At 47.7% G+C, this 25,994-nt stretch overlaps 1 protein-coding gene across 3 annotated transcripts in view; it reads left to right on the top strand.

Annotated features, from left to right (window-relative positions):
• ARHGEF11 (Rho guanine nucleotide exchange factor 11) overlaps nt 1-25,994 on the top strand; it is a 787,362-nt gene that overhangs the window by 717,855 nt on the left and 43,513 nt on the right. For all 3 annotated transcript variants that reach the window (XM_069217872.1, XM_069217873.1, XM_069217871.1), the window contains one exon: nt 858-1,292. In XM_069217872.1, coding sequence (XP_069073973.1) covers nt 858-1,292 — 435 coding nt within the window. The remainder of the gene's footprint in view (nt 1-857; nt 1,293-25,994) is intronic.

The raw sequence follows: 25,994 nt of genomic DNA, 5'->3' as shown, positions 1-25,994 counted from the left end.
ATGGCAGCACTTGCCAGATCTACTAAATTATTAATTTAAACCTCCTTTTGTATGTTTTAACCATGATGCGTTAACGGAGAAGCCTATTGGAAAGTGTAGAGCCGTTCTCCTATCCAAATAAACCTCCTTTGCTTCTCAGAACCCATGAAAGCTAGAAGTTGTCATTTTGAGCCTCAGTTCTCTCTCAACTTGACTGCATCTACACATGTTCCAGCTACAGCATAATTAATGTAAAACATTTTAGGGCAGAAGTGCCCTATGAACTGACAGCTTAGAAGAAGGGCTTTCTTTGTTAAAGTAGTTCTCAAAGTAAAAACGTCAATACATTTGATAATTATTAAACAAAATATAATTTAAAAAATCCTATTGGTGGATGAGTGCATATCAGCTCTCCACACCATTTGTGTCGTGAAAGTATAGCAGAAAAACTATAAAATTGAGGAAACATTTAGTTCTCCAAAGTACCTAAATGGTAAGTCAGAGTTGCTCAGACCTTGTTCATGGCAAATATCACTAACTCTGAGACTCTCAGTCCTTTCCTAATTGCTTAAGCCTCGCTGATGAATTTCATTTATATAGATATGTAAATAAAGTTCATAAATGGGGTACCATAAAATTGTCTGTTCAGTCTTTGCAGTTTCGGGTATTGGTGTTATGCTGTCAAAAAATATGTAGCCATCGTGTCACAGGTGTATGTACTAATATGTGTTCACTTGATCCTGTTTGACAATTCATATGCCCTAAACCTTATTTTTCATTTCTCAGGTATTTATAAGTAGCATTGGTGAAAAACGGAATAATATCTATAACGCGTTTGGAAGTTGGAGCAAAACTCACATGGTTCGTTTTTCTTACAGTTATGAGCCTGCGACATTTGATTCTACGGAACCTTTCAGCAGATAGCGACTGTGACTTTAGGAGGGATTTGGAACTCGCACCTGAGGATGACCTGACCCCCACACCCTCTCTGGTTGGAGGGAAGGGCCACCTATGTGACACTGTGACAGTCCATCAGGACACATGGTTAGAGACTAGAGATGGGTGTTATCAAAGTGGGGCTGAAGGTTTCACCCAGAGACATTCAGAGATCAGCTGTGAGAGCTGCAGGACTCCAGTAGATACTGTAGATTGCCTTAGCTTCAGAGACATGAACAATACGGGTTTGGAAAGGCATCAGGGCCAGCAACAAGGGAGAATCAATCAGCATCTGGAGTCTCAACCACTGGAAGAACAGGTACTCTTGGAGGAGCGGTGTTCACATGGACGAGGCAGCTTTAAAGTGGTGCGCAAAGGTAACACATAAAATTATGCTCTGTGTTTTCTAATTGTGTTCGCAACAATGACTCTTACGCTTTTTGATCAAATATACTAATATTCTAAACGTTTTGCTTCCAAAGTGTTTCTTGCTCTGAAATTTTGCATATTAATTTTGGTTTGCTCATTGATTTTTGAAGCTAGAACAGTCTATTTAAGGTGTTCTTATATTGGTGCATTTTACATAACGTGTACTCGCAATCAAAACTGTTTCTTTGATCAACTTCAGGCTGAGTTGACTGTGGCATGCTGTGACCTTGAGGCTGTGAGGTTTTAACAAGCTACCGTATCTCATTAGATAATGAGCTAGATTACAAATAAGTAACTTTTCGACTATTTTCTTGCCTCGAGTTTGCTGCTTGATATTTATTCCAGAAGGCTTACTTTGCCTGGCATCATCTATGAAGGGCTTCCTATGCAGGGAATAGAGTCATTGTGTTAACTGTTGAGGGTATGACTTGCTTCTATAATGGACTAGAATTGTAATTGTTGTTTTCTTCCCTCTCATCCAGAGACCTATGTTGAGCCGCTGTGCACTGTACAGAGATACAAACATGTTTGAAAATGAAATGTTTTGTGTTTTTGTGGTTTGGTCCTCTGCTGGAGAAGAACAAATTCTCCAAGCGTTTTGATGACCTTCTAGCTAAGTTTGCACAATTGTTCTTTCTGTTATATTATATTTAATGTAATCATTGAACATATTGATTCCGCAAGCATTTATGGCTCTCACCAGATAAACACACTGGGTCAGCTGACTGTATGCTTATGGTGTAAACCACGACATCTTCTGATGACTAGTGCAGATGATTCATGAATGTGCCTGTGTATGCATTTGTCTTGGTACTTTGAGAAGAGACGTGGAGGAGGTTTTTCAGTAATGAGAGGGGACTAGTACAGCTTTTATATTCTTGGACAGCAATGCAGGTGAAGAACTGTGCATGCAGTATAGAGAGAGTGAAAATATGCATGCTTCAATTCACTGGAATTTGTGATGACAAAAAAAAAAGTATAGTAGTTTCATGAATGTGAAGCACATCTGGACAGCAGGATTCTGGACACTCCTGACACAAGATTAAGTATTGCAGAAGCATCGGGGAGAGGCTGTTGTAATTAGCGTTCTTCAAGGAATGGTGAACTCACCAATATTGCTTATGTGTGATTCTATAACAGATCATATTTAAAAAACAAAATGACCATGCAGCATTTAACAACATCCCTGGGTGTTGGACACAGGTTCTCCTCTATGAACATTCTGAACAGGAAGTGCTAGCATGTGGAAGAGTCCAAGGATGTGTACATGGTTACAGGTCCTAAATCTGACTGTTATGTTCCCACCACTGAACAAGACCTCCGGCTGTCCCCTGACTAGCTCCCTTGATGAAGTGTGAAAACTGCTGCCATGTCAGGACAAAGGCCTTGGGTGTTAAGAGGTGTGTGTATTCCTCTTGAAGGATAATCATTTGGTCTGTGCCCATGAACTTGATTAACTTCAGTAAGGGCTACCTTATCACAGCCAAATGTTAGCTGAAACCTGGACAAGGTCCTCCTTTTTTCTCTCAGATAAGCTGCCCCCAATCCCAATGGGAGACAAGCTGCCCCAGAACTGGTTTAGAATGACCACAGAAAGAGAGCCTGCTCATGTCCCTTTCCACCGGAGCTCTGCAGTGTAGAATGAAGGTTCCACCATCTTATATTTGGGCAGAAGGTGGGCACTGTGGGATTGCTTTTAGTAGGGTGAACAGGAACTGCTGCCACGGTGGGTTGAGTTACCCATGGAAATGTTTTCCCCATTGATTAGAGAGGGGCCAAGAGGCACCCCCATCCACAGGCTAGTGCCACGGATAAATGAGGCACCCCAGGGCACCTTCTTCAGAAACCTACTGGACCTGTGGGAGAGCGAAACATGAATGTACCTTCTGTTGAGACCTGTGAGGAGACCTGAAGGGTTGGACCTGCTTCCACTTGTACACAGGGCAATAAAAGTGTACTCCAGTTGGCTGACTTGTTGAATGAAAGTACTGCGAAAAACTGCAAGCAACACTTTTCGTTAAGAGCCCAGCTGACTAGTTCCAACTGGACCTTGCTTGGACCCTGACGGTGACTTTCTGCTCGAGTGAGAATTGGCCCCCAAGTGCTATCCTTTGCTTTATCAAAATGTACTCCTCCTAATATGCTGAAAAACCTGGGACTTAGAAGCTTTTTGGCTAGAAAGATCTTTTCAGACAAATGTGCCAAGTCAATCTGTCAAAGGTATGTTGCCACTAGACCAAGTTTCAAGTTGTTCCCACTCTGAGCTTTTCTGCAGCAGCCAGTCAATTTTATTGGGACATCAGAGAAAACATATCTGACTTTTTGGAGCCCTGTTCAACTACAGCTTGTAGCCTTGCCATGCTGGAGGAATCCAGTCTAAAGAAAAGTGACTAAGTCTGAATATAGAGATCTTCTGTGGGTGATGGTGCCAAAAGTATCCAGCTGCTGAGTGACCTTCCTTGGGTGTGGATTTTGACTTTCTCCTGCTCAGAGCTTTCTCAGTAAAAGTCAATGGTTTCACCAGGACCTTGTCCGATTGCTGTCCTGCTTCATGGATCCACACCCTGCAACCTTGCTTCAAGGAGGATTTATGACTTCCATTTCAGAGACTCAGGGCCTGATTACAGTTTGCAGACGAGGTTACTCCGTAACTAATAACACAGAGGACGGAATTGTTCTGTCACGTTTGTGTCAGAGTATTCCATCCACCAAGATCGTAATGAGATCCAAAGTCAGAAGGCCAAACCTGGTTTCTGTATCCGACCTGTGCACCTTTGGGGTTGGCCTTAAATCACACCTAGATTCCAGTCAAGTGCATGGAGCTACCCAAGGTTCATGATTAATAGTTTGTTGACATTATTTTCATGTACAACTTTTTAAAAAATCGTATCTCTGGTTCCCCTTAATAGATTTTTTAAAAATTTGTGTCATTTTGTTCATTAAAGTATTTTCTACTTTTATTAATTTGACTGGGATTTGTATTGTGTTGTGTGTTCGACCTTCAAGCTGTCTTGGTACTTTTAAATGCTTTACACATTTTCTTAAGTTAAACCCACTTGCTTTGAGACATAGCTTACTAGGAAGGGGGTTGAGCTCAGGTTTAAATACTGAAACTTGTAGTGGACCTAACTACTATCAATCCAAACAAATAATCCACTTTCTCACAGAAAGATTGTATATACATATTCTTTGCACCTCACTGGGTTGGAAAGTCTCTCTCTTTTTTAAGGATGCTGGACTCTAACCCATGTTATGCAGCATACTTTAACATCGAGTCCAATTCTAACTGTGAATGGTGTACCACAATGTGCTTAGTGCAATTAAGAGGTTCATCTTTGTCAGTGAAAATCAGACCTTGGCCCTGGGATCGGTAACTTAAAACTATATAGCGTAAGCTTAGTGCTGAATATTTTAATTTTCATGTCCTTTAGAATATTAAACACGCTTTTGACAAAATCAGTAGGTCTCGTCTGTGAAAGCCATTGGCTTTAGCAATGAATTTTAGCCTTATTGCAGAGCAGTATTCAATAAAGGGCGAGCAAAAGGGACTGGGGCTGCAAGCAGACAATAGATGGGCTCACACTTTTAATATCCCTTGTGTCATACTAGATCTGGAAACTTTTCAGTAGCTCTCTTTTCCAGTAGGGGGTGCTGGCTCCCTTTCGGTGCTGTAAACTATGCCATTGTGATGTTACTAGAACCATGAAGTGCTCCTACTAGCGGCCTGACAGCTGTTTTTTTCTCACTATTGACACAGTTGCAGAGCTTGCTTTTGTCAGACTTTGTCAGCTTTTTTCGAAGATTTTTCATCATATTCTTTTGTATTTTTGTTGTGATTTAAGGTTCTTGGCCACCAAAAGATCAGGTTTCACATCTGGTGGGAGCTGTGACAGACAAGTGTCCATCATGGATGAAAATTATATACCTCTTTCGACAGTTGACAGGCCAGGAGGAATCCTGGCCTAAGGACAAAGTCACTAGAGTCACCATTGGCGACATCCTCCAGACGCAAACACAGAAAGAAGCAATCACATGATTCTGAGCGGCACTGGTCTTCCAAGAATTAGTTTCCGAGATGGTCCCTGTAGGAGGCTGTTTCAGTATTTGGTGTACCCTTACAGGTGAGGCACCCTGTACTGAGTCGAGGCAATGCTTGGTGATAGTGTAGGCGGTTCTAGACATCCAGAGCTCTCATAAGGGTAGCTGTTGAGAGCAGCTTAAGGCTTATCCAGGAGGGTGCAACGCGGTTGCAAATACCACTTAGGTCAGTCAGTGATGTACACACAGGAAAGACCCACACCACTGTTACAAAAATATTTTATATTTATTGTAACACACACTCTAGAACTAACTTTGGTATATCTCCTATCCGGAGATATGCACATACAAAAATATACTTAGCAACAGGTAAGTAAAGACATAAAATAACATGGGCCTCTACGGGGAGGGCCAAACAATATACTGAAAAAATGGAATGCGAAAATCACTCCCAACCCACACTACTACCCAAGGAGCCATAGGACTGGGGAAGTACTAAAACCCCAAAGGCAAGTAGGTAGGATTCCCCAGTCACCCATGCAGAGTTGTAAACCTGGGTCAGTGTCCATAGGATAACATGGGGATGTCGCAGTTGGAGTTTTTGCATTTTAGGACCCCTCCCAGAGGACTCTGAGGAAACCCGTTGGGACAAAGGAGGTTGAATAGTGCCCCCACACGTGGATACCCAGAACCGTGGTGTACCTATTCCATGGAGCCCAGGTGCATAGGGAGGGGGTGAAGTCATGTCGGAACCTCACATTGAAGACAGTGGGGACTTTGCCTGTCCAGCTGCTGTCATGACCAGTTGACCAGGTTGGTAGAACCCAAGCGTGGATTCCTAAAGACAAGGACCTAAGGAAAGAGGGGACAGAGGTCAGACCACCCGGTCGGTGCAGGAGGACAATGCCCACCCTTCCTGGAGATACTTACCTGTTGGACGGTGGAGTCCAAGCGATACAGGAAGATCCCAGGAGTCATCCATGAGCTGTCCCACGCCAGTCGTCGCATGCAGAGGGGTCGGTGGTTAGCAGGACCACCAACAAGCCTTAAAAAATGCAGGGATGCGTTGCCCAGAATTTGCAGGAGTTATGGGGACCTTGGCAGGTAGGTCAGGGCCAGCTCCACAGCAAGCAAAGCAGCCGGAAATAATTTTTGGAGCCCCCAGGTGGACCCTCTGGCATCCAGCACAGGGAGTTTCAGGGAGGCCTCAGCAGCACAGCAAAGAGGATTGCCCATGTTGCTGGCGTTGCAGGGAAGTCTTGCTCTTGGTTCCAGCAAAGAACAGCAGACGTTTCCGTGTCCAGGTTGCAAAAGTGTCTTGCAGAGAAGACTTGTTGACGGATTTGGAAGTATTGCAGACGAATCTGGGGTCCCTCTCTCCGGGGAGCCATTAAGTAACCCAAGAAGGAGGTTGGACATTTACTGTAGTGACCCACCTATCGGGGGTCAGGGACATCACCCAGCTGGACTAGCCAGTCAGATACTCCCTGGAGCCTCTGCTCATCTTATTTTCAAGATGGCAGAATCAAGTGGCCACCTGGCAGAGCTCTGTGTACCTCCCTCTGGGATGAGCTGGAAAGTGGGGTGGACGCTCCCTTGTCCTTTGTGTGGTTTCGTGTCAGAGCGGGAGCCAAGGGCTCCTTCACTGGAGTAAACCGGTTTATGCAAGGAGGGCTCCAAACATGCCCTTCAAAGTAGTTTGGTGGCGCTCAGAGGGCTCTCCCTCCCTAGTCCAGTAACACCTATTTCTAAAGGAGAGGTGGTCACCTCTCTCTTACAGGAAATCCTTTGATCTACCTTCACCTGCATGAGTCAAGCTCAGCAGCAGAAGGACAGAACAGAGTCTGGGTTTTTGCAGCAGCACGTGCTGGTATGCAGACCCAGCAAGGCTGTACTGGCAGATATGGTGGATCCCCTAGGGAACCCCCAGAGTACATGGGAGCATGCAACTAACACTGGAATCAGTGTAGTTGCATGATTCCAACATGTTTGATACCAAAACATGCCTATGTTTGGTGAAGCTGTGGACATCTTGTGTTGACCAGTGTCCTCTACATACCTTAAGATAGCTTCACCTCACTTATAAAGCAGAGAAAATGGAAATGGGGACAGGGGTTTGTAGGGGCACCTCTCCTCACACAGAGAACCATGCACCGTGCCACTGGGCTGAAGGGTCAGAGTGTAGTGACCATGATATAAGGCAAGCCTTATATCTGGGCTGAAAGGTGCATGCATCATTTCACACAGGCTGCAAAGGCAGGCCTGTAGTCACAGTTTAAATGCCCCTCATGGGTGGCACAATACATGCTGCAGCCTAACGGGACCCCTGGTGTACCAATGCCCTGAATTCCTAAGTATCATATACACGGGTGCACCAGTATACCAATTGTGAGGTATAAAAGTTACTTACCAGGGCGTGGCTTTGGGTGTCAAGATGGCGGTTGCACTCTAACAGTGCTTCGGACCCCTCAGTCATCCGCCGGTAGAAGCCCCCGCCATCCTGCACCCAAGGTGCCCCCGCCAGTTGCCAGACGAGTGGTGCGTCTGGGGGTGCAGTGTGGGCCCGGTGGGCACTGCGAAGGAGCGGCAGAAGAGCAGCGAGAAGGTGAGGTCGGCGGTGCAGCCTGGGTGGCTGCGGCTGGGGGCTGGGGCCGCCCTCCGGGCATCACGCCGCTGCCGGTGTGGATCCCGGCCCTAGGCGGTGAGGCTGCCTCAGAGCGAGGTGAGGAGGTGTGGAGACGGCCCCTGGAGCAGAAGTCCGAACCCGGGAGCGACCAGAGGCGCGCCGGGCGGAGAAGAGTCCGCGCGGCGGCAAGGCGAGCTGGGACCACGACCGGGCTCGGGCCTGCCCCCGTGAGTGAAGTGGGGCAAGGGCCCGAGGCCTGGTGGGCAGTGGTGCGGAAATTGCAGGTCGGCCGCCTTAGAATGTGGAGTGAATAGGCGTAGTGGCAGTCCCACGAAGCGGAGCCAGGGGCGGCCGGACGGAGTGAGCCCATGTGGCAGGAAGGCGAGTGCAGCGGAGCATGGGCCTTAGGCCTGAATGGTAGCGGCATAGCATCGGCTAGCCGGCCGGCCTGAGGTGGAGTGAGGAGGCGTGGTGACTGGCCCCAAATGCGGAGACCGGAGCCGGGGGCGACCGGAGGCGTACCGGGCAAAGTCATGCCCGCATGGCGGGAGGGCAGGCAGAAGCAGCAGCTGGACCCGAGCCTGTCTCGGTGAGTGAAGCGGGGCGGGGGCCCAAGCACTGAAAGACAATGGTGTGACGGCGGCCTGTCGGGCCACAGCCCCTGGACCGGGGGCGCTGTTGTGGCTCTGCCGGAGGTGCCGGTCCGGGCACAGTGTGTGCCCCCCCTTTCCTGCCAGTGACGGGGAGCCCTGGGAGCGTGGTGCCGACCCCGGGCGGGGCTGGCAGGTGGAGACCCCGACGTCTCTGGAGGAGAGGGACCGCCGAGAGGACTGCTGTAACCAGACGGGCCCCCCCAGGGGTGGCCCTTCAGCCAGAGAACAAGGTGAGCGGAACGTGGTAGGGGGTGTCTGAGGTGAAGGGGTCTCCCCCTCCTGGATTCTTTACCTCTGTGATGCCGTGCCGGGTGACAGCAGTTGAGGCGGCCCTGAGAGGGGAAAACAACACTCTCGAAGAGGCTTCGGGGCGCTTGGCCCGGTGAGGCACTATGGGGAAAGACAGAGCTGGCAGACAGCCTCCGGCGTCCCAGCAGCGTATTGACCAGTTCACTACGCAGGCACCACACCAGAGAGTGGGAGACCTGGCGTCTGGGGGGTCCACAACAGACGGAGTGAGCGCAATCCTCCAAGCTATCCAGTCCTCGCAACTAGTAGTTGAAACTAAGATTAGTGAGGTGCGTGAGGATGTGGGCTTGTTGCGGCAAGACCTCCGGACCGCGGTGGGTCGCATCACGGAGGTGGAAGGCCGCTTTTCTCATGCGGAGAATGAGCTTGCAGACCTCAAGACCAAAGTGGCCCAGCTGCTGACCCACACAGGCGAGTTGCACCGCCTTGCAGAAGATGTGGAAAACCGCTCCAAGCGCAGTAACTTGCACTTCGTTGGCTTCCCGGAGGGGGCTGTGGCGAACCAGGCGCTTGATTTCTTGGAGAGCTGGATTCAATCCTGCATGCCAGAGTAGCGTCTCTTCCCCTGGTTTGCAATCGAACAGGTACACAGGGCACTGGCACCCAGACCCCTACCGGGAGGACCTGGGGGACTAATGATCGCCCGCTTCCTGAACTTTAAGGACCATGATACCATCCTTAGAGAGGCCAGACTGTGTCCAGACCTCCGATGGGAAACCACAAGATCCTAGTATTCCCAGATTACACCCAGGAGGTCCAGGCACGACGCCGCACATACGAAAGTGTTAAGCAAAAACTCAGGGCAATGCAACTCACATATATGCTCCTCTTCCCTGTTTGCCTTAAAGTCCTCCTGGATGGGAAGTCTTTCTTCTTCGAGTCACCTGAGGCGGCATGGGATTGGCTGACTGAGGAGAGCCGGTTGGCCCAAAGGGGTCCCTCCTGGCCTGGGGGGCTAACCCGGGTCATGGCCCTGCTGCCCCAGTGGGCACGGGAGAGGGACGCAGACGTACCAGGTCCCGCTGCAGGCGGCAGAGTGGTCCGGACCGCCCAGCTGACAAAGATTTGCAGCTGGGGCCCGGTTGCCCGGCTGTAGAAAACCCCCTGGATACTCCCGGTGTCCAGGGGCCCACACGAGTGGAGGAGGAGGACTGACTCAGCCAGACCCCTGTGCTCTCCTGATGGGCAGAATTGTGGCCTACTTGAGGGCGCATCCTTCTTGACTGTGGCTGGTGCGGATGGAAGGGGGCTAGATTGCAGATAATCCGGCTGAATGGAGGGTGCCAGCACTCCACATCAATGACAGGTCACTTGGTCTTCAGGTTTTGGTTAGGTCTTTGGGCGACAGATGCTTCATGGGTAGAAGTTTAGGGTAAGGGTGCAGTTGGGGGAGGGTAGTTACTTAGGACGCTTAGTTGTGATGTTTCACCATGGTTAAGTTGTTGTCACTTTACCTTTTCCTCTCTTTCCGTGTGGTCACTCCTGGGCCCACTGGCGGGCATGCGACACGCAGTTTCATTGGTGCACCCCACGCGCAGCCTCCTTTGATGCAGGTTCTTTCATGGAACGTGAATGGGCTTCTAGACAAATTCAGGAGGTTCGCAGTTTTTAATACTCTTCGCAGGTATGCCCGTCTGTGGTTTTACACCAAGAGACCCACTTGCTTGGCACTAAATGCCCCATGCTCGCATGCGGGGGATATGACAGAGATTTTCCAGGGGCTCCAGGGGGGTGGCGGTTCTGCTGCACCGTTCCCTGCCCATAGTGATAACTGCTACCCAGTCTGGTTTGCAGGAGCGCTATGTTGTGGTGTCCGGTACGCTCCGGGGGCAACCGATTAATATCCTGAGTGCTTACGCCCCTCCTGGAGCGGTTTACCGCTTTTTGCTCGCTCTCAGGGATGTGTTGTTGGGGCTCCTGCCAGGGCTGACCCTACTGGGCAGAGACTTCAACTCTGTTCTGAACCCAGCGTTGGATATCTCTGGCCCGTGTCCACGAGTCACTCCCATCGGGTGTCGGGATTGAGCAATTGGGCTGAGAGCCTCGGCCTATGCGAGGTATGGCGAAAATGGCATCCCAGAAAACAGCAGTACACTCATAAGTCAGTGGCACATCATACACATACCAGAATTGATCTTATCTTTATGCCAGCACTGGATGTTTCCTGCGTCACTGGGTCGGAAATATTGCCGCATGGGGTCTCGGGCCATGCACCATTACAAATCCGTCTGGGTGATACAGACCGTGCCCGGTGTGGCGTCTGAATGCCTGGTACCTCCAAGATAGGGAGTATACCCAAGCGGTGAGGGATCACCTTACTCATTACTTTTATCACAATCTGGGGCTGGTGCAATCACCTTACATAGTCTGCGTGGCTTGCAAGGCCACCCTCCGGGGGCAGGCTAATCATCTCCTGTGCGTGCAGGAGCAAGCACGTAATTTCAGGGCCTCAGACCTTGAGGCCAAGACGTTACGACTCGAACTTCAGCTCGCTGTCTCTACGTAGGCCTCCACATCGAGGCAACTTACCCTGATTAGAGAAGAGATTAGGCACTCGGTTCTTGAATCAGCAAAGCATATCTGGCGAGCCTCAGTAGCTCCTGTGTACGGATGGGGGGGATAAAAATGGAAACCTCCTACATTGGTTGGCGACCCAGCCACTGGCGAATAGAGTCATCCTTGAGATCGTTGACAAGTCAGGGGCTCCTTCTAAAACGCCTAGCGAAATTGCGCAGAGCTTTGCTGTCTACTACGCGCGACTTTACGAAGAGCGGCCTAGGCCGCAATCAGAGAGGGAGGCCCCCCTGCTGGGAGATGTTATCCTCCCTAAACTCTCATGGACGGAGAAGCGCAGCCTATAAGAGGCCGTCAGCCTCGAGGAGGTGGGGGAGGCGAATGCGAAGCTAGCATCGGGCATGACGTTGGGCCCGGACAGCTTCCTGGTGGAACTCTACAGTAAGTGTAGTGACATCCTAGCCCCCCATTTGCTCGCTATGTATGAGGAGGCCGAAGAGACAGGTGGCTTTCCCCCGGGCCTTGATCAGGCCACCATAGTGGTGATTCACAAGACTAACCCCCTATCACGGCATTGCTTTGCCTATCGCCCAATCTCCCTTCTCAATACCGATCCTTGCAACCAGATTGAAAGAGGTGTTGCCCTCGCTGATTCACCCAGATCAATGCGGCTTCATGCCTACGCGAAGCACTAGGCACTGCATTAGGCGCCTGCATGTAGCATTGGCCCACCGGTGCCTTCTGACCCCTCCATTGGCGCTCCTCCTACTAGATTTCGAAAAGGCTTTTGACACCGTGGACTGGACTTACTTGGATCAGGTGTTATTGAGAAATAGGCTCGGTCCCACGTTTCGTGGCCTAGTGAAACTCCTCTACTCCAATTCAACTGCGCGAGTGCAGGTAAACGGGGTGATCTCAGACCCATTCCCAATTTGACTGGGCACCTCCCAGGGTTGTCCCCAGTCCCCGCTTCTTTTCGCACTGGCGATAGAGCCCTTGGCGAAGCTCATGAGGGAGGACCCCCTGATGGATGGATGGGCTTGACCGGGTGGCACTTTATGCAGATGACGTGCTTCTCTTTTTGGCCAACCCCGCCCGCAGCAGACTCCGGGCGCTACAGATCCTGGGCCTCTTCTCAGAGGCTTCCGGTTTGACCGTAAATCCCAGTAAATCCCTGCTGGTGCCGCTGCACCCTTCTAGAGACTGTGTGGATTGGCAGCAAAGCATCCCTATCAAGCGTAACAGCTTCAGGTACCTGGGTGTGCAGGTGGCCTTGTTGCCAGAGCTGGCCTGGGCGCTTAACGTCTCCCCACTCACCCGACGGTTCAAAGACGATCTTCAGCGCAGGCAGACCCTGCCCCTTAATCTGCTGGGCAGGATAGCACTGGATAAAATGATGATACTTCCCCGGTTCCTTTACCTGTTGCAGAACGTCCCACCCAGTGCCTCGGTGATGGTTCAGAGAAATGGATGCTGTAGCGGGACAGTTTTTGTGGTGCGGCACTCGACCCAGGCTAGCCCTTAGCACCTGTAAAAGGGATGTTTATGAGGGCGGGCTGGGGATGTCTAACATCTACTATTATTATCTAGCAATGCACCTGCTGGTGATAAACGACTGGATTGGGGGCGGGGGAGGCTGGTCAGACCCGGCGTACCAACTGGAACTTCAGATGATGGGTTTCTCCAAGGTGCTTGGAGCGCTGTATGGCCGCCCCCTCCTCCGCGCAATCCCGAATGTGACAAGGGTGGTTTTGATGGGCTGACGTGAGGCTCAGTGGGTGGTGGGCCTGCCTCACCCAGCAGACCCCACTGTGGCACGGGGGTGGTTGGTGAAGTCTCAGCCTTGGAGGAGTTTCAAAGATGGGACCTCATTGGAATCACACTACTTGGGGATGTCTAGGAGGGGTCGCGCATGCGGTCCTTTGAAGAGCTTCAACAGCACTTTTTGCTTAATAAGACCCAGTTCCACAAATACCTGCAACTCCGGCATGCGTTACGTGATTATGTCTGGGCGGGTGAGGTCCTCCCCGAGTTCAGTACCATGGAGGTGAAGGTGTTGAGGGGGGTCTTGGTGGGGGGGGAGGGGTGTGTGGGGGTGGTGTCGCGGATCTACCGCTCTCTAGTCACCAACACTGCTCAGTCACTGGACAAGCTCTGCCGGAGGTGGGAGGAGTGGCTGGGCCCCATGGATGAGGAGGACTGGAGGGAGGCGCTGATGGTCCCTTGGACCGTGACCATGGTCACCCGCCTTCGCGCGTTACAGACATAGTACCTATGCATAGCATACCTCGCACCCATCAGGCTACATAAGGCGGGCCTGAGATCCCACGCTGACTGTCCCCGATGCTCTGGGCCTGATGCCGACTTCTATCATATGGTGTGGACCTGCCCGAGCAATGCTTCTTACTGGTGGGCGGTGATGACTGAGATTTCTGGGGTCTTGCAGATGGAAGTGACCGCGGCCCCATTGCCGCTCTTATTGGGGGTCATGGAGGGAGTGGGTCTAGTAGAGCTGATCGAATCTTCCTGGGAGTGGCATGTCTGGTGGCCAAAAGAGATATTATGGCTGAGTGGAGAGCGGAGGCGGTACCGACACTGGCCAAGTGGCGCCGTGGGGTAGATTGGTGTGCCCAGTGGGAGAACCTTGTATACAAAGCGAGAGGATGCCTGAACAAGTACAAGAGAGTGTGGGGTAAATGGGAGGCCGCCTGGGGTGTCTGGTCCGGGCCGTAGGCGACCTGCCACCACAAGTACCATTTACCGTTCAACATGTGTCTGTGCTATCTATCCTCAATGAACAATATTGCATGGCAGCTTGCTTGGGGGGAGCGGGAGGTCACCTATTTTGTATTATTTTGTATTATGTATTCATTTGTTTTTTCAAAAAGCCAATAAAGTTATTTATAAAAAATAAAAAATAAGTTACTTACCAACTCAAATTAGGGGAGAGAGCACTGACACTGTGGTCCTGGTTAGCAGGATTTAAGTATAATACAGTCTAAAATACTGACACCAGGCAAAAAGAGGGGGTAACCATACTAGAAATATGCCACAGGATTCAACTTCGGAGCCAGAACTTTTTGAATATCCCAGCCAGTGGTTGGTGGACTTTACCTTTTTCTCCCCACCAGCACACACAAAAGCTGCATTGGCAGTGTGCATGTGTTTGGTGAGGTGTCCCTTAGGGTGGCACCATATATGCTGCAGCCCTTAGGGACCCTCCCTGGTCACAGTGCCCTTGGTGCTACTGATACCTTTTACAAGGGACTTAGCTGTGAGCCAGTGGTGTGCCACTTGTGGAACAATGGTACAGGTTTAGGGAAAGAACACAGGTGCTGGGGCCTGGTTAGCAGGATCCCAGCACACACTCAGTCAAGTTAGCATCAGATAGGCAAAAAGTGGGGGGTACTGCGAACAAGGGGGACGTTTCCTACAGTTACTGTTTGTATTCAGAGGTGTAGATAGATGGACATTTCGCTCACTCAGTCGTCATGAGTTTTTGGTTTAACCAGTCCTTCAGTGCCCTCCTCCTGGTTGAGTATTGTTTAGGGAATCTATTCAGAAGGTGAGGAATCTGCAGGTAGAAGTATCGATCAGAAGAAAGTTACTCACATTCAGTAACAATCTTTCTAGTGGATACTCATGTTTTACCTGCTGAGTTTTCACTGATCCCTCTCACCTCCCTTTCTTGAAGACTGGTTTCCTGCTAGAATCATTATAATAAGCATCCAAGTTTAGATTTGTACTGCACTTTGCTGATAAGATGTCAGTCTTGTCCTATTCACCTCAAAGGCACAGGAAAAACATGGGTGGCAAGTGGGGGGAGCTTTTTAGTTACAGTGGCGTTGTTTCTTGTGCTGGGATAGAGTAAGTGCCCCTTACCAACAAAGAAAGCTATTGAAAAGTTTCCAGATCCAGCCTGACACCTGGGATGTTCAAAAGGTGAGGAATAGATATAGAGCATTGACCAGAAAGATTTTTACCAAAGGTGACTAACTTTTTCATATGAGCTTTTACTCATTGCATCTTTTAGGTTGGTAACATTCCTTTTCTTCAGCTATTAGAGGTAGCCTGTGCAGGTTGTGCTTGCCAGGTATCATGTTTCAACTATGTTGGTGACTTTGCAATATTCTTTCTAGTGTGCTTTGTTGGGTATTTATGTGTAGTGCCTCGTGGTGGCAAGTGCTGATTGAGGGAATCATAGCTGAATAAACAACCTCTCTGTTATATCTACCTGGAATGTTCTGCCTGATGTGCGCTCTTAGTTGTTGTTCCTTTGTTGTTGGAGAGTGCATCCTACGATCTTCATTGAAAGTCAAAAACTCTTGAATTAGTTCACGCTGTCTGCATGGACCCAGAACACTTTAACAGATGCATTTTTCAAAAAAGGCAGCACAGGATGTCCATTTGTGCATAGGATGAATAGCACCCTGTAGTAGTCTATCAGGGGCTGGATTTTTTTCTGGAATTGGCAAATCAGTTTTCTCTGAAAGCGTATTCAAAACTGCTTTGAAGCATCTTGGAAATGTAAAGTGTGAAAGATAAATATTGCAGCCTGATAGACTTCAGTTGTAAACAGAGTGAAAAGAGTCCTGTCCCTTTTAAGGTTCCAGGATATTACCCTGCTCATGATGCATTTACATAGGCAGACTTAACCAACGGGGCTACAAAGCTCACTGTGTGTTTACCGCCAAGATAACAATTCATAGTAGTCTCAGGCATCCATATGGGTAACATGAGCAGAACTGCTGCAGTATTTTAAAGGCCATGATAGTGCCTTGTGCTATGCGCATATTCCAAGTAAGGGAAATAATAATTAAACAGCATTCAGAGTTGGTGACCGGAGCAGAACAACTTTATCCATTTAATGGTACATATATCTGATAGAGATATCTAGCTGCATGCAGATTTCTTATCTTAGAATTCTCTCACAGGCTGGATCTAGAAATCTGTCCCAGCACTACCTGTGTGGCTCTGTAGGAACAACGTCCTCCGGATGTGATGTTGATGGAGTCCATATAATCCCCTCTCTGATGCGCTTACACCGGTTTCTTCTTTTCCACGCTACAACGTGGTTCCGGATTGTTCTTCAGACTTTTGGCCTCTCTTGACAAACCTTTCTGTTGTCGAGGAAACAGTGTGCCATTTTTCTATATGTCCTTGGGGTTCAAATCTTGGGGGTCCTGTGGCAGGCAGATGTCTGCCATGGAGCAGCATACTGTTTGCCACTTGGCAGCGCATCTGGTGGAGCCCTGCGCCGTCATCACTGTCTCTCCAAGTCCAGCACCATCATCACTGTCGCTTCAAGTCCAGTGAGCCATCACAAGTTGGTTCCAGGAGCCGTTCCTGCGATTGTCCATCGAACTCAAAGGAGCAGATTGCAAAGCGCTGACGGTCAAAGTTGTGTCATCCACCTGGGGTGGGTAAGTTTGGCGGTTCCGACGCCCTCTCCCAATCACCAGTTTAGGAGTTGGAGCATGAGTCCACCCCGTGCCTCCCTGCCTTCCCTGGAGCTGGGGAACTTTGGCCCAATGCGGGATTACTACAACTCCCTTCATGCTATTTCCGGGCCACTCCCTCTGACTTGCTTTCTAGACCCAAGGAGGAGAGAGAAGTGTCCTAGCTGTTTGACTTCAGCCTTCTGAATCCATACTCAGATCCGGACCAGCTCCGGTGCAAAGCCCTTCAGGGTTCCCACTTGCAATGCCAAAGTTTGATCAGCCGACGTCAGCAGCGCTGGTCAACGCTGAACCGATTACCCTATCTGACTTCGAAGCAACAGCGCCTCAACGCCAGAGTCTGTAGCTTCCCGCCCCTTCTAATCAATTCCTCACCGTTTTTCCTTAGGGAGGACAGGCTTTTGACGGTGAAGGAGAGGGGCTCTGGTTTAGCAACCCTGTGGACAAGGCTGTGCAGCCTCCTCTGGGGGTAGTTGGCTGACGGGGTTGGGTGAGACCAGTGGCCTTGAGTCCTCGCCGGACTCGGACCTCCTCCCTAGCCTTGCAACCGAGACAAGCTTCTCCTTTGCAGCCCTAGAGTTGTAGCTCCCCTCTGTGGAGGTCGCCACTGGCCCCTTGTTAACAGTGCTTCACCACGGTCAAACAGAAATAGAGCCTGTGTTTCCATATAGTGAGATCCTCTGTCATTTTATTGAGGACCTGGGCTAAACCAGATACTGGTGCCCCTGTAAACAGGTCAATAGCTTATAGACACTTGCCTGTCCCTGGAGACCCGGCTTGTCTTATCAGGCACCCGACTCTGAGACGTTTTGTGGTACAGGCTGCTACCGCCTATTCTGACTTCAGCGATCTCCCTAACGTTCCACCGGACAGGGAGTACAGATGGCTGGAATCTTGTGGACGAAGAATTTTCTCCTAAAACAGCGCAGCCCTGAGGTCAATCAACACTTCTTGTCTTCTGGGTTGTCTTTCTCACGCGTTGTGGGATTCGGTGGCACGCCTGCTCCCTTCGCTTCCAGAGGATAACTAGAGCAAACTTTCCCAGACTCTTCAGGAAGCGCAGGAGGCAGCTAGGTTTGTCATACGGTGTGGCATGGATACCACAGACTTAGTTGGCCACGCCATGGCTCATTCCGTAGCACTGTGCCGGGGTGCCTGGCTACGTGTCTCTGGTTTTTCGGATGCTGTCAGATCTAAATTGGAAGGTATGCCTTTCGAAGGCACTCGCATGTTCAGCACTCATGCTGATTCTGCATTGCAGCCCTTTCAAGACAGCCAGAGTGGCAAAGGACTGTAAACATATCTATTCTTATTTTAACAGATGGACCCATCCCAGAGTGGAGTCCTATGGTTCCTGTCAAGCCCAGCGTTGGCTCCCTTATTTCATTACAGCCGGAGCCCTTCCACATTTTGGCCTGGTATGGTACTCCGACCTTTACAGGTATTTCTATTTTTTCTTCTGGCTGTTGCTGGCTGCTTTTTATTGTTTTTGTTTGGGCAGTGTATATTCTTGTGACCCTAATTGGGTTTAGCACATGTTACAACTGGGTTTTTTATTTTTCTCTGAAGGAGGGCTTCATTCTCAAGTGATGGTTACCCTTATGGTAGGTTACCTGCTCTGTCTAGAGCATCCTCTGTTCCACTTGTAGGCGTTACTAATTATATTGTAGTACTCTTCGTATCCCTTGTAGGGAACTTATCATTATATCTCCTTGGGGCCTTTTGTGCTTGCCAGATCACTTGAACAAGTGTCTTTTTATGGAGTATTAGTCTTCTTGTTTTACTATGGAAGCATTTTTTATGCTTCTGCTTCTAGTGTTGCTCTTCTTATGAGTATTTTTTTCTGTCCCGTTGGGGAAAGTGGTTCCACTATTCTACATCTGTGCATCTTTGCACTTTTTTAGCGACAGGGTCTTGCTGCTGGTATATTAGGTACCGGGGGTGCAAGAGAGCTCATTCCTTCTTGTGCCTGTGCGAATCATGCTACAAGGCATTCTTCCCTTGTACTGCCTGTCTTGCTGCCTTTTCACTGCTATATAGAGATATGTGGTCTATAAATGTGATGGGTGTCCTGCAGTACAGCTCAACTTGCCCTGAGATATTTTCAACTTTGCATGTGAAGTAGTAATGCATTTTCAGTACAGTTTCGTGCACCGATAATCTGAACTCTCTGCATTGAGGATATATATAATACTTGTGTTTATCACTTGAAAGATAAAAATCAATTTCAATTGTCTATGAAGCTGGCAATGAATTATGACCACTCTTTCTTGCTTAACGAAGGCAAGTTGAACACTGATTTTTAGGTCGGGCGTGCAAGTGCTTTGACCTGTTGTACGTGTTGTGGGCATTTAACCATGCCCACCCCACGCCCATTACTTTCACAGTTGTGGGCTTTCCTTTCAAAAATCCTTTGTTATCATTGGTAAATGCTTTACGTTTGTCCCTCCTTTGGGAGGTTTTGTTAGCACCTTGCAGACTGACACTTTCACATGGGTAATTGCACGATTGCTGATCTGTTTGACTGTGAGCGAGCTTTTTTCTTTTTGTGTTTCTTCTTCACACTCATGCTCATGACGGCCATGGTGCTTTGAATCGGCTCACTTATGTCAACTATTATTTTTATTTTAATTTTCAATTTATGTGGCAAGAAAAGTGCAGTTAGGAATTTACAATAATAATAGCTCTAACTGGAGCAAATGCGAGACCATTGCATTGCAAATGCTTTCGATATCTTGCAGTGGACAGTATTCTGAGACCTTAAAGCACATATCCCATGAAACTTGTTTAGGCTACTTTGTTCTTATACACCATTAAGGAAGTGTTAGAAATGATGTGTAGGTAGAGCTCAACTGATAAAAGGAGAAGCATATTTAAAGAATTCATAAAATAGGTGTGTTCCAGTGAGTCTTCACTAGACTGAGAAATGTCAATAATGCAATGTGAAGGAAAATGTCAGAGTTGAGGTCTGCTGGTGAGGTAAGAATGTCACACAAATGTTCTGAGTTCATAATCTCTGACAAAATGTCACAGAGGTGGCAAAGTGGCTCCGTTTCTTTTTGTGCTACAAGAAAAAAAAACACTTATGTTTTGTGAAGATCAGACATTCTATGGCGACTTGATTAGGCCAACACTATTCAGGACTGGTTACTTATGCCATGCATAATCTGCAGAAAATACAGAAACACGTGGTTTAAGTTTATTCCTAAATATATTTTATAGAGATACTGCAATTTCAATATTTATAAATCTGCAAGAGGATAGAATATCATCAGGAAAAACATTAAGGAGAGTAACTTGGTAGTCTTCTCAGGCTTTATGCACGGTGGCCTTATAACTGTAATATGTGCTTATGGGTTTCTTCAAAATTAGAGTTAGTCTACCATACCATATTAAAGATAATGTGGATATCACAAATAGTGTAATATAATGGAATTATGGCCAAATGTTATAAGACTATATCAATGCACTGTGCTCTGCAATTATTTGATTCTGTGATTTCCGCTTATGTATACATGCTCTGGATGTTGAGTCTTATTGTCTTAACATCAGCATAATGCCTATATATTTCATCTGACTGCAGAGAAATAAGGGTCTTGATGTTTATCTTTAGAGTGGTATCTGACATTTGTGTATGGTTACACACTGGGATGTCATGAGGATGGTTTCCAGTTTTGGTGCCTTTTACTGTAAGGCATTTAACTACAGTGTAAGTGTAGAAAAGCTTCAAGTTTGCCACCGCAGCTGAACAGTTCTGTAATAGGTTTCTGTTATTTCTGTTAAGGCATCACTAGACCTCTTCAAGCTGATAATAAATAAAATTTGGTTTAGAAGGATCTCTGTGAAATTCGTACACATGCATTGTTTTGAGTTTGATTGGACTTGATTACGTGTGCACCATAGCACTTTCAAAAGTGAGCCTCCATCTAAGTGGAATACTGCACTGTTAAGACCGACTACTCTTTGTAGCAATTGAGTTTAATTAAGTGTACAAACTCATCAGAAATGTATGGCATGTTCAGAATGACAAGTATACCCTTTTTCTTTCACAACACCCCAATCTGGTTTCTGGTCCTAACAAGACCACCTTTATTGCTCGTCCAGTCTGTCCTGTGATCTGAGCCTCTATTCTAAAGTTACTTCTAACTAGCTGGCTATCACTCGAATACCAACAGAAAAAGTCTGATCAGCCACACAGATTAAGCCCAAGCAACCATTGTGTTGATAACATTTATATGTCTTATTTATGTGTGTACTGTGTGGAATTCCATGATCTTTTGTGAGATGAGCAGAAGGTCATCATAATAAGAGGGTTGTGTTTTGCCTCCGGAAGTGACTTCAGCAATGGATGGGGAAGCTGTAGGCAAGGTGAGAAAGTTTCTAAAAGAGAAATTTGGATTCTGGTGCATGAAACCTTCTAAGTGGAGTAGCTCAGCTATTCATTTTAAGCCTTGCCGTACAGTGTAATATACCCATGGAACCTTTTCGACAGAGTGATTGTGCCAATCCTCAATCAGATTAGATAGTGCACTGAGCTTGAATTTTTATTCTTGTCTATGTGTGCATCGTCTCCGGCATCTATAGGCACCACCTAGGTGCACTGATAGCAGTTCTTTTCTTCACCAGCCAGCGCAAATCCAGGAAGAGCCCCCCCGTCAGTCACTTTTCGACTGAGCTTTTTTAACATTTTGTCAACTCCTTTTCTAGGTTTTTACCTCCTGGTGTGGCAGGGATGCATCCAAGAAAACTGGCTTCAGGACCTGGGGAGCCTGTCACCGACTAGTGTAGGTGACGGACCTGCACCTTGTTTGCCTCTGGTGCCTCGAGCGTGACCATGATCCAAAGTCGTGCTCCAGCTGCCATGCCATGAACCATGAGACTGTGAGGGAGTGCTCCCTCAACCTGATGGCGGCCCGTTGTCTGACTCCCCACCGGTTGAGGTCCTAGTCCAGAGGGAGGTCCCAAGATCGGTCACCAAGTCTAAGGTCTTTGTTCCATTCAAAATCTTTGTGATGTTCAGGTAAATCTGAGCACAGGAAGAAGTCGAAGCTTGCTTCGAGTTCTCTGCATCCATTGGCTAACAATATGCGGGAGCGTCTGCATCCTAGGCCTTGCTCCGTGGTTGAGCCTGCACCCTGGTTGACTCTGCGCTTATTTGAGTTTCCTGAACTCCCACCCAACTGAAAGAATTCTATGACACCATGTGCACTATATTTAGGTGGGCCGACCCCTCCTGCGTGCCTTTGAGCCTTGTGGGATCAGCAGGTGCCTCTGCTGGTTTCACACCAGCAGCTCTGGCACGGTCGGTTTAGTGGGCTGGAGTACTAGTTCCTCTATTCCCTGTGTATTTTTTCAACCCAAGGGGCACTCCATAGAGTATAAAGCTTAACACATTGTTTTTTAAATTTGTATATTTTTCAAAAATCCATAATCAGTAATAAGTTCCCTCCTGATTTGAGGGCATAGGCCTGACCTTCATCAGACCGAGTTTTTGAAGAGCGTGGGTAGTCTTATGATGATGCATGTCACCTGGAGGTGTGTGAGGACATCCCGTCACATTTTTGGGTATGTCTTGGCTGGTATAACACAAATACATTGCATAATGTGAAAGATTAGGAAAAAATTGAAAATCACTCGGGTGGCTTTTTTTGTGTATAACAGGTACTGTCTGGAGGCCAACTCACCCTTGAGGCCCCATAGCCTCTGGTTCCCTAACATGGATAATCTCAACATTTATTGTTTTTTTAATGTTATTTTGGCAGCCAGGCGTTCCTCCACTAAGCCCGTATACACCTGCTGGTGGAAGAAATTTGTGGCTTGGTGTTCTGACAGAAATGTTGAGCCCCCCCCCCCCCCTTTCTGTCCCTCTTTCTCCGACTCTTTTCTTCATTCTGTGTCTTGCCCAGCAGGGCTCTGCCCTGGGCGCTCTCACAAGCTATCTTTCTCGCATTCTTCAGATTACCTGGTCAACCCTCTCTTTTCAAATATCGAAAATAAATTCTGGAAATGTTTGGCTCATCTTTTCCCACATTCTTCTTTTATAATACCTCAGTGGGACTTAAATCTGGTTCTCACATTTTTAATGTATGCTCTTTTTGAGCAACTTCACATTTGTCCCCTGTGGATACTTACCACCAAAAGGGCTTTTCTTGTGGCCATAACATCTGCCCAATGAGTTAGCGAGCTGTAGGCCTTGTCATCTAAGCGGCCGTCCTGACCGAGTAGTGCTTCAAATGCGACCCCCTTTCTTCCAAAGGGGATCACACCTTTTCATGTAGGTCAGTCCATCACTGTACCTACTTTCTAATCTCCACCTCATCCCTCCAAAGATGGGGAGCGTGCCCATCATCTGGACCTCTAACAAGCATTGTTGTTCTACCTTGACTGTACACAGGAATTCTGGGTGGACGATCAACTCTTCGTGCCATATGTCGGAGCTAAAAACGGTTGTGCTGTGCAGAAAAGGACCATCTCCAGATGGGTTGTGTTCTGCATTAAAATCTGCTACCCCTCTGGCCAAAAAGCAGCCCTCTGATGGCTTGCAACCTCATTCCACCAGAGACAAAGCTGCAACCACTGTGGGAGCACATGGAGTTCCAGTCCTGGACATCTGCCATGTGGCAACGTGGGCCTCCATGCACCCGTTTACCAAAAATTACTGCCTGGACAGTCAGGTCTGTTGTGATGAACATTTTGCCTGTTATGGCTTTGCTGGACTTCCTCATCTGAACTTAGTCCACAAACCAACCTCCAGGGATTGTATTGCTTGGGTATCTGTTCTCAGGTAAGGAATCTGCAGCTATAAGTCTCTATTAAATGAACAAGTTACTCCTTATGTGGTAGAGACTCAGTCTAGATGCAGATTCCTTACAGACCCACCCATCCTCTCTGCTCTGCAAACTGATTTCTAGGGACAGGGCTATTACCCTTTCACGGCCCTAGGTTTCCACACCAGTGGTCAGTGTTCTTCATGGCGCCACTCTTCTGGCGTGGAAAGTCATTAAAAGAAATTGAGGTCAGTCTGCCTGGGTGGCGACTATATACGTGCCGCGGACGTATGTCCGGTGTGGACGATGGCGGGAATGAAAGCAGAGCTTAAAAATGCCACCTACCAGCGTGCAGGAGTATTGTTCACAAAAAATCTTCCAGAACGAGTCTGCCGCCTTGGATGTTTATAAGGTAAGGAATCTGCAGCTAGATATAGTCTCTACCAGATGAGGCATTACGGAAGGTAAGTAACTTGTGCTTCAGTAGGACTGATGAAAAACATCCTATTAAGATCTAGTACTTCTAAATGAATATCAAATGTATGAATCCAGAATGTTAACTGGGTTTGGACTAACCCCTAAAAGTGTAGTTGTAAGGTTTTCTAGTTTTTTGGATACATCCTATATTTCTGTGTTTAACTCAGATTCTGGGTCAGCATCAGGAAGAATTGGAAAGGCTTCTGGCCGTTCAAGGATATTTGCTCTGTCCGCTTGGTTTGTGTACAATGGAAAATACCAATGTTATAAAGGAACAGAAAAATGCTGACAGTTTGAGGACACTATAACTGCCATTGGAAAGCAAAAGAAAACACTAAATCGTTCACTTGCTGCCGAACTTGCCACTTTTAGGGGATGAAGCTACAAGCACAAAAATTGTATTGACAAAAAGACAATTTGTAAGGAAACAGGCCATTAGTTGTGTGGCCTCCACAACCCAGCCCATTGTAGTGCTTGACTCTGTCAGGGTAGAGAAGCAGAGCAGTCCAAGGCCTACTCGAGACGTGGTGTGAGGTAATTATGCAGAAATAATACTCAATAAATGATTGTCCAGTCTTTTTTTTCTTTATAGAAGGAAAAGTACATTTATTACACACACACACACACACACTAGTTAATACTATGCAGTACTTTACAAATATATATATATATATATATATATATATATATATATATATATATATATATATATATATATATATATAAAAGGCTGGTGGAAATACCTTTGATATCATTACATTTGAACCAATAAAAGGTCAGCACCACAAAAACCACAGTATCCCGCTCCCTGTACATTATAGCACATAACATATAGGAGGTTGTCACTGTAAATCAAGCAGACCTATTGTCTTTATCATTAACACTTGAAGACCAGAATCATGTCATAACACATCATTCCATCACTGACTAAAGCAATCATAATCCTTCTGCAGTCTTTATGAGTAATAAAGCATTGCTACCTTGTGCACACATTAGAATTAATAAAGCTTTGAAGCCTTTTAGGATTATTCAGCATTGTAGACAGCACCTTTAAATAAACAGAAAACATATATCTGCATCTTTCTTAAGTAATCTTAGGCCACAAACATGTAGCCATAAGACCAATCGATAGAGTTCACTGCACTCCTAAGCTGGGATACTTGATTCATAGGCAAAAAGCCTAGGGGTGGTGTGTGTGTGTGGGGCGGGGGGGGGGGGGGGGAGTAGAGCTTTGATAGGGTCTTCTTTCCTTAGGCTCTGAAAACATGTTCACCTTAAAAAAAATGCTATAGGTTTCCTTGGTGGGGAGCTGCTGCACTCTTGCAACTCTCCCCCAAGCACTGTTTCTCTCATTGGTGGGGCTCTTGCAGTCCCAGGACCACCACAAACAGTGGAAAATATGTTCACTTTCAGCACTGCGGGCCATTCTGTGGTCAACTGCCTCCCTTCACCAGCCCTTCTCCTGGAACTTGTCCACTGGAGCATCTCTCCTCCGGTATGGCGCAGAAGTCCAGTCCTTCCCTCACAGGTCCTTAGAGGTGTAAGGGGACCAGCTTCCCTCCCTCTGGAGAAAGATTCACTGGTCCATGGGTCAGTTATAGGCAGGTTCCTTGGTGCAAGAGGGCATCAGGGGGTTTCTCCTTCCAGTTGCCTATGGCTGCTTGCGGTCCAGTCCCAATGTCCATCTCCAACAAAAAGGACTCTTTCCTCCATCTCTAAGAGTCCACCCGTGTCCCAATCCTCCTGTATAACATGCGCCTTCAAGGAGTCATTGGTCACATGTCCTCTTTGTGCCCTAGCTCTGTCC

Source organism: Pleurodeles waltl, chromosome 12 (assembly GCF_031143425.1).
Source record: "Pleurodeles waltl isolate 20211129_DDA chromosome 12, aPleWal1.hap1.20221129, whole genome shotgun sequence".
In the NCBI taxonomy this organism is placed as follows: Eukaryota; Metazoa; Chordata; class Amphibia; order Caudata; family Salamandridae; genus Pleurodeles; species Pleurodeles waltl.
Note: the sequence above shows the minus strand (reverse complement) of the source record. Positions and strands in the feature narration are given on the sequence as shown.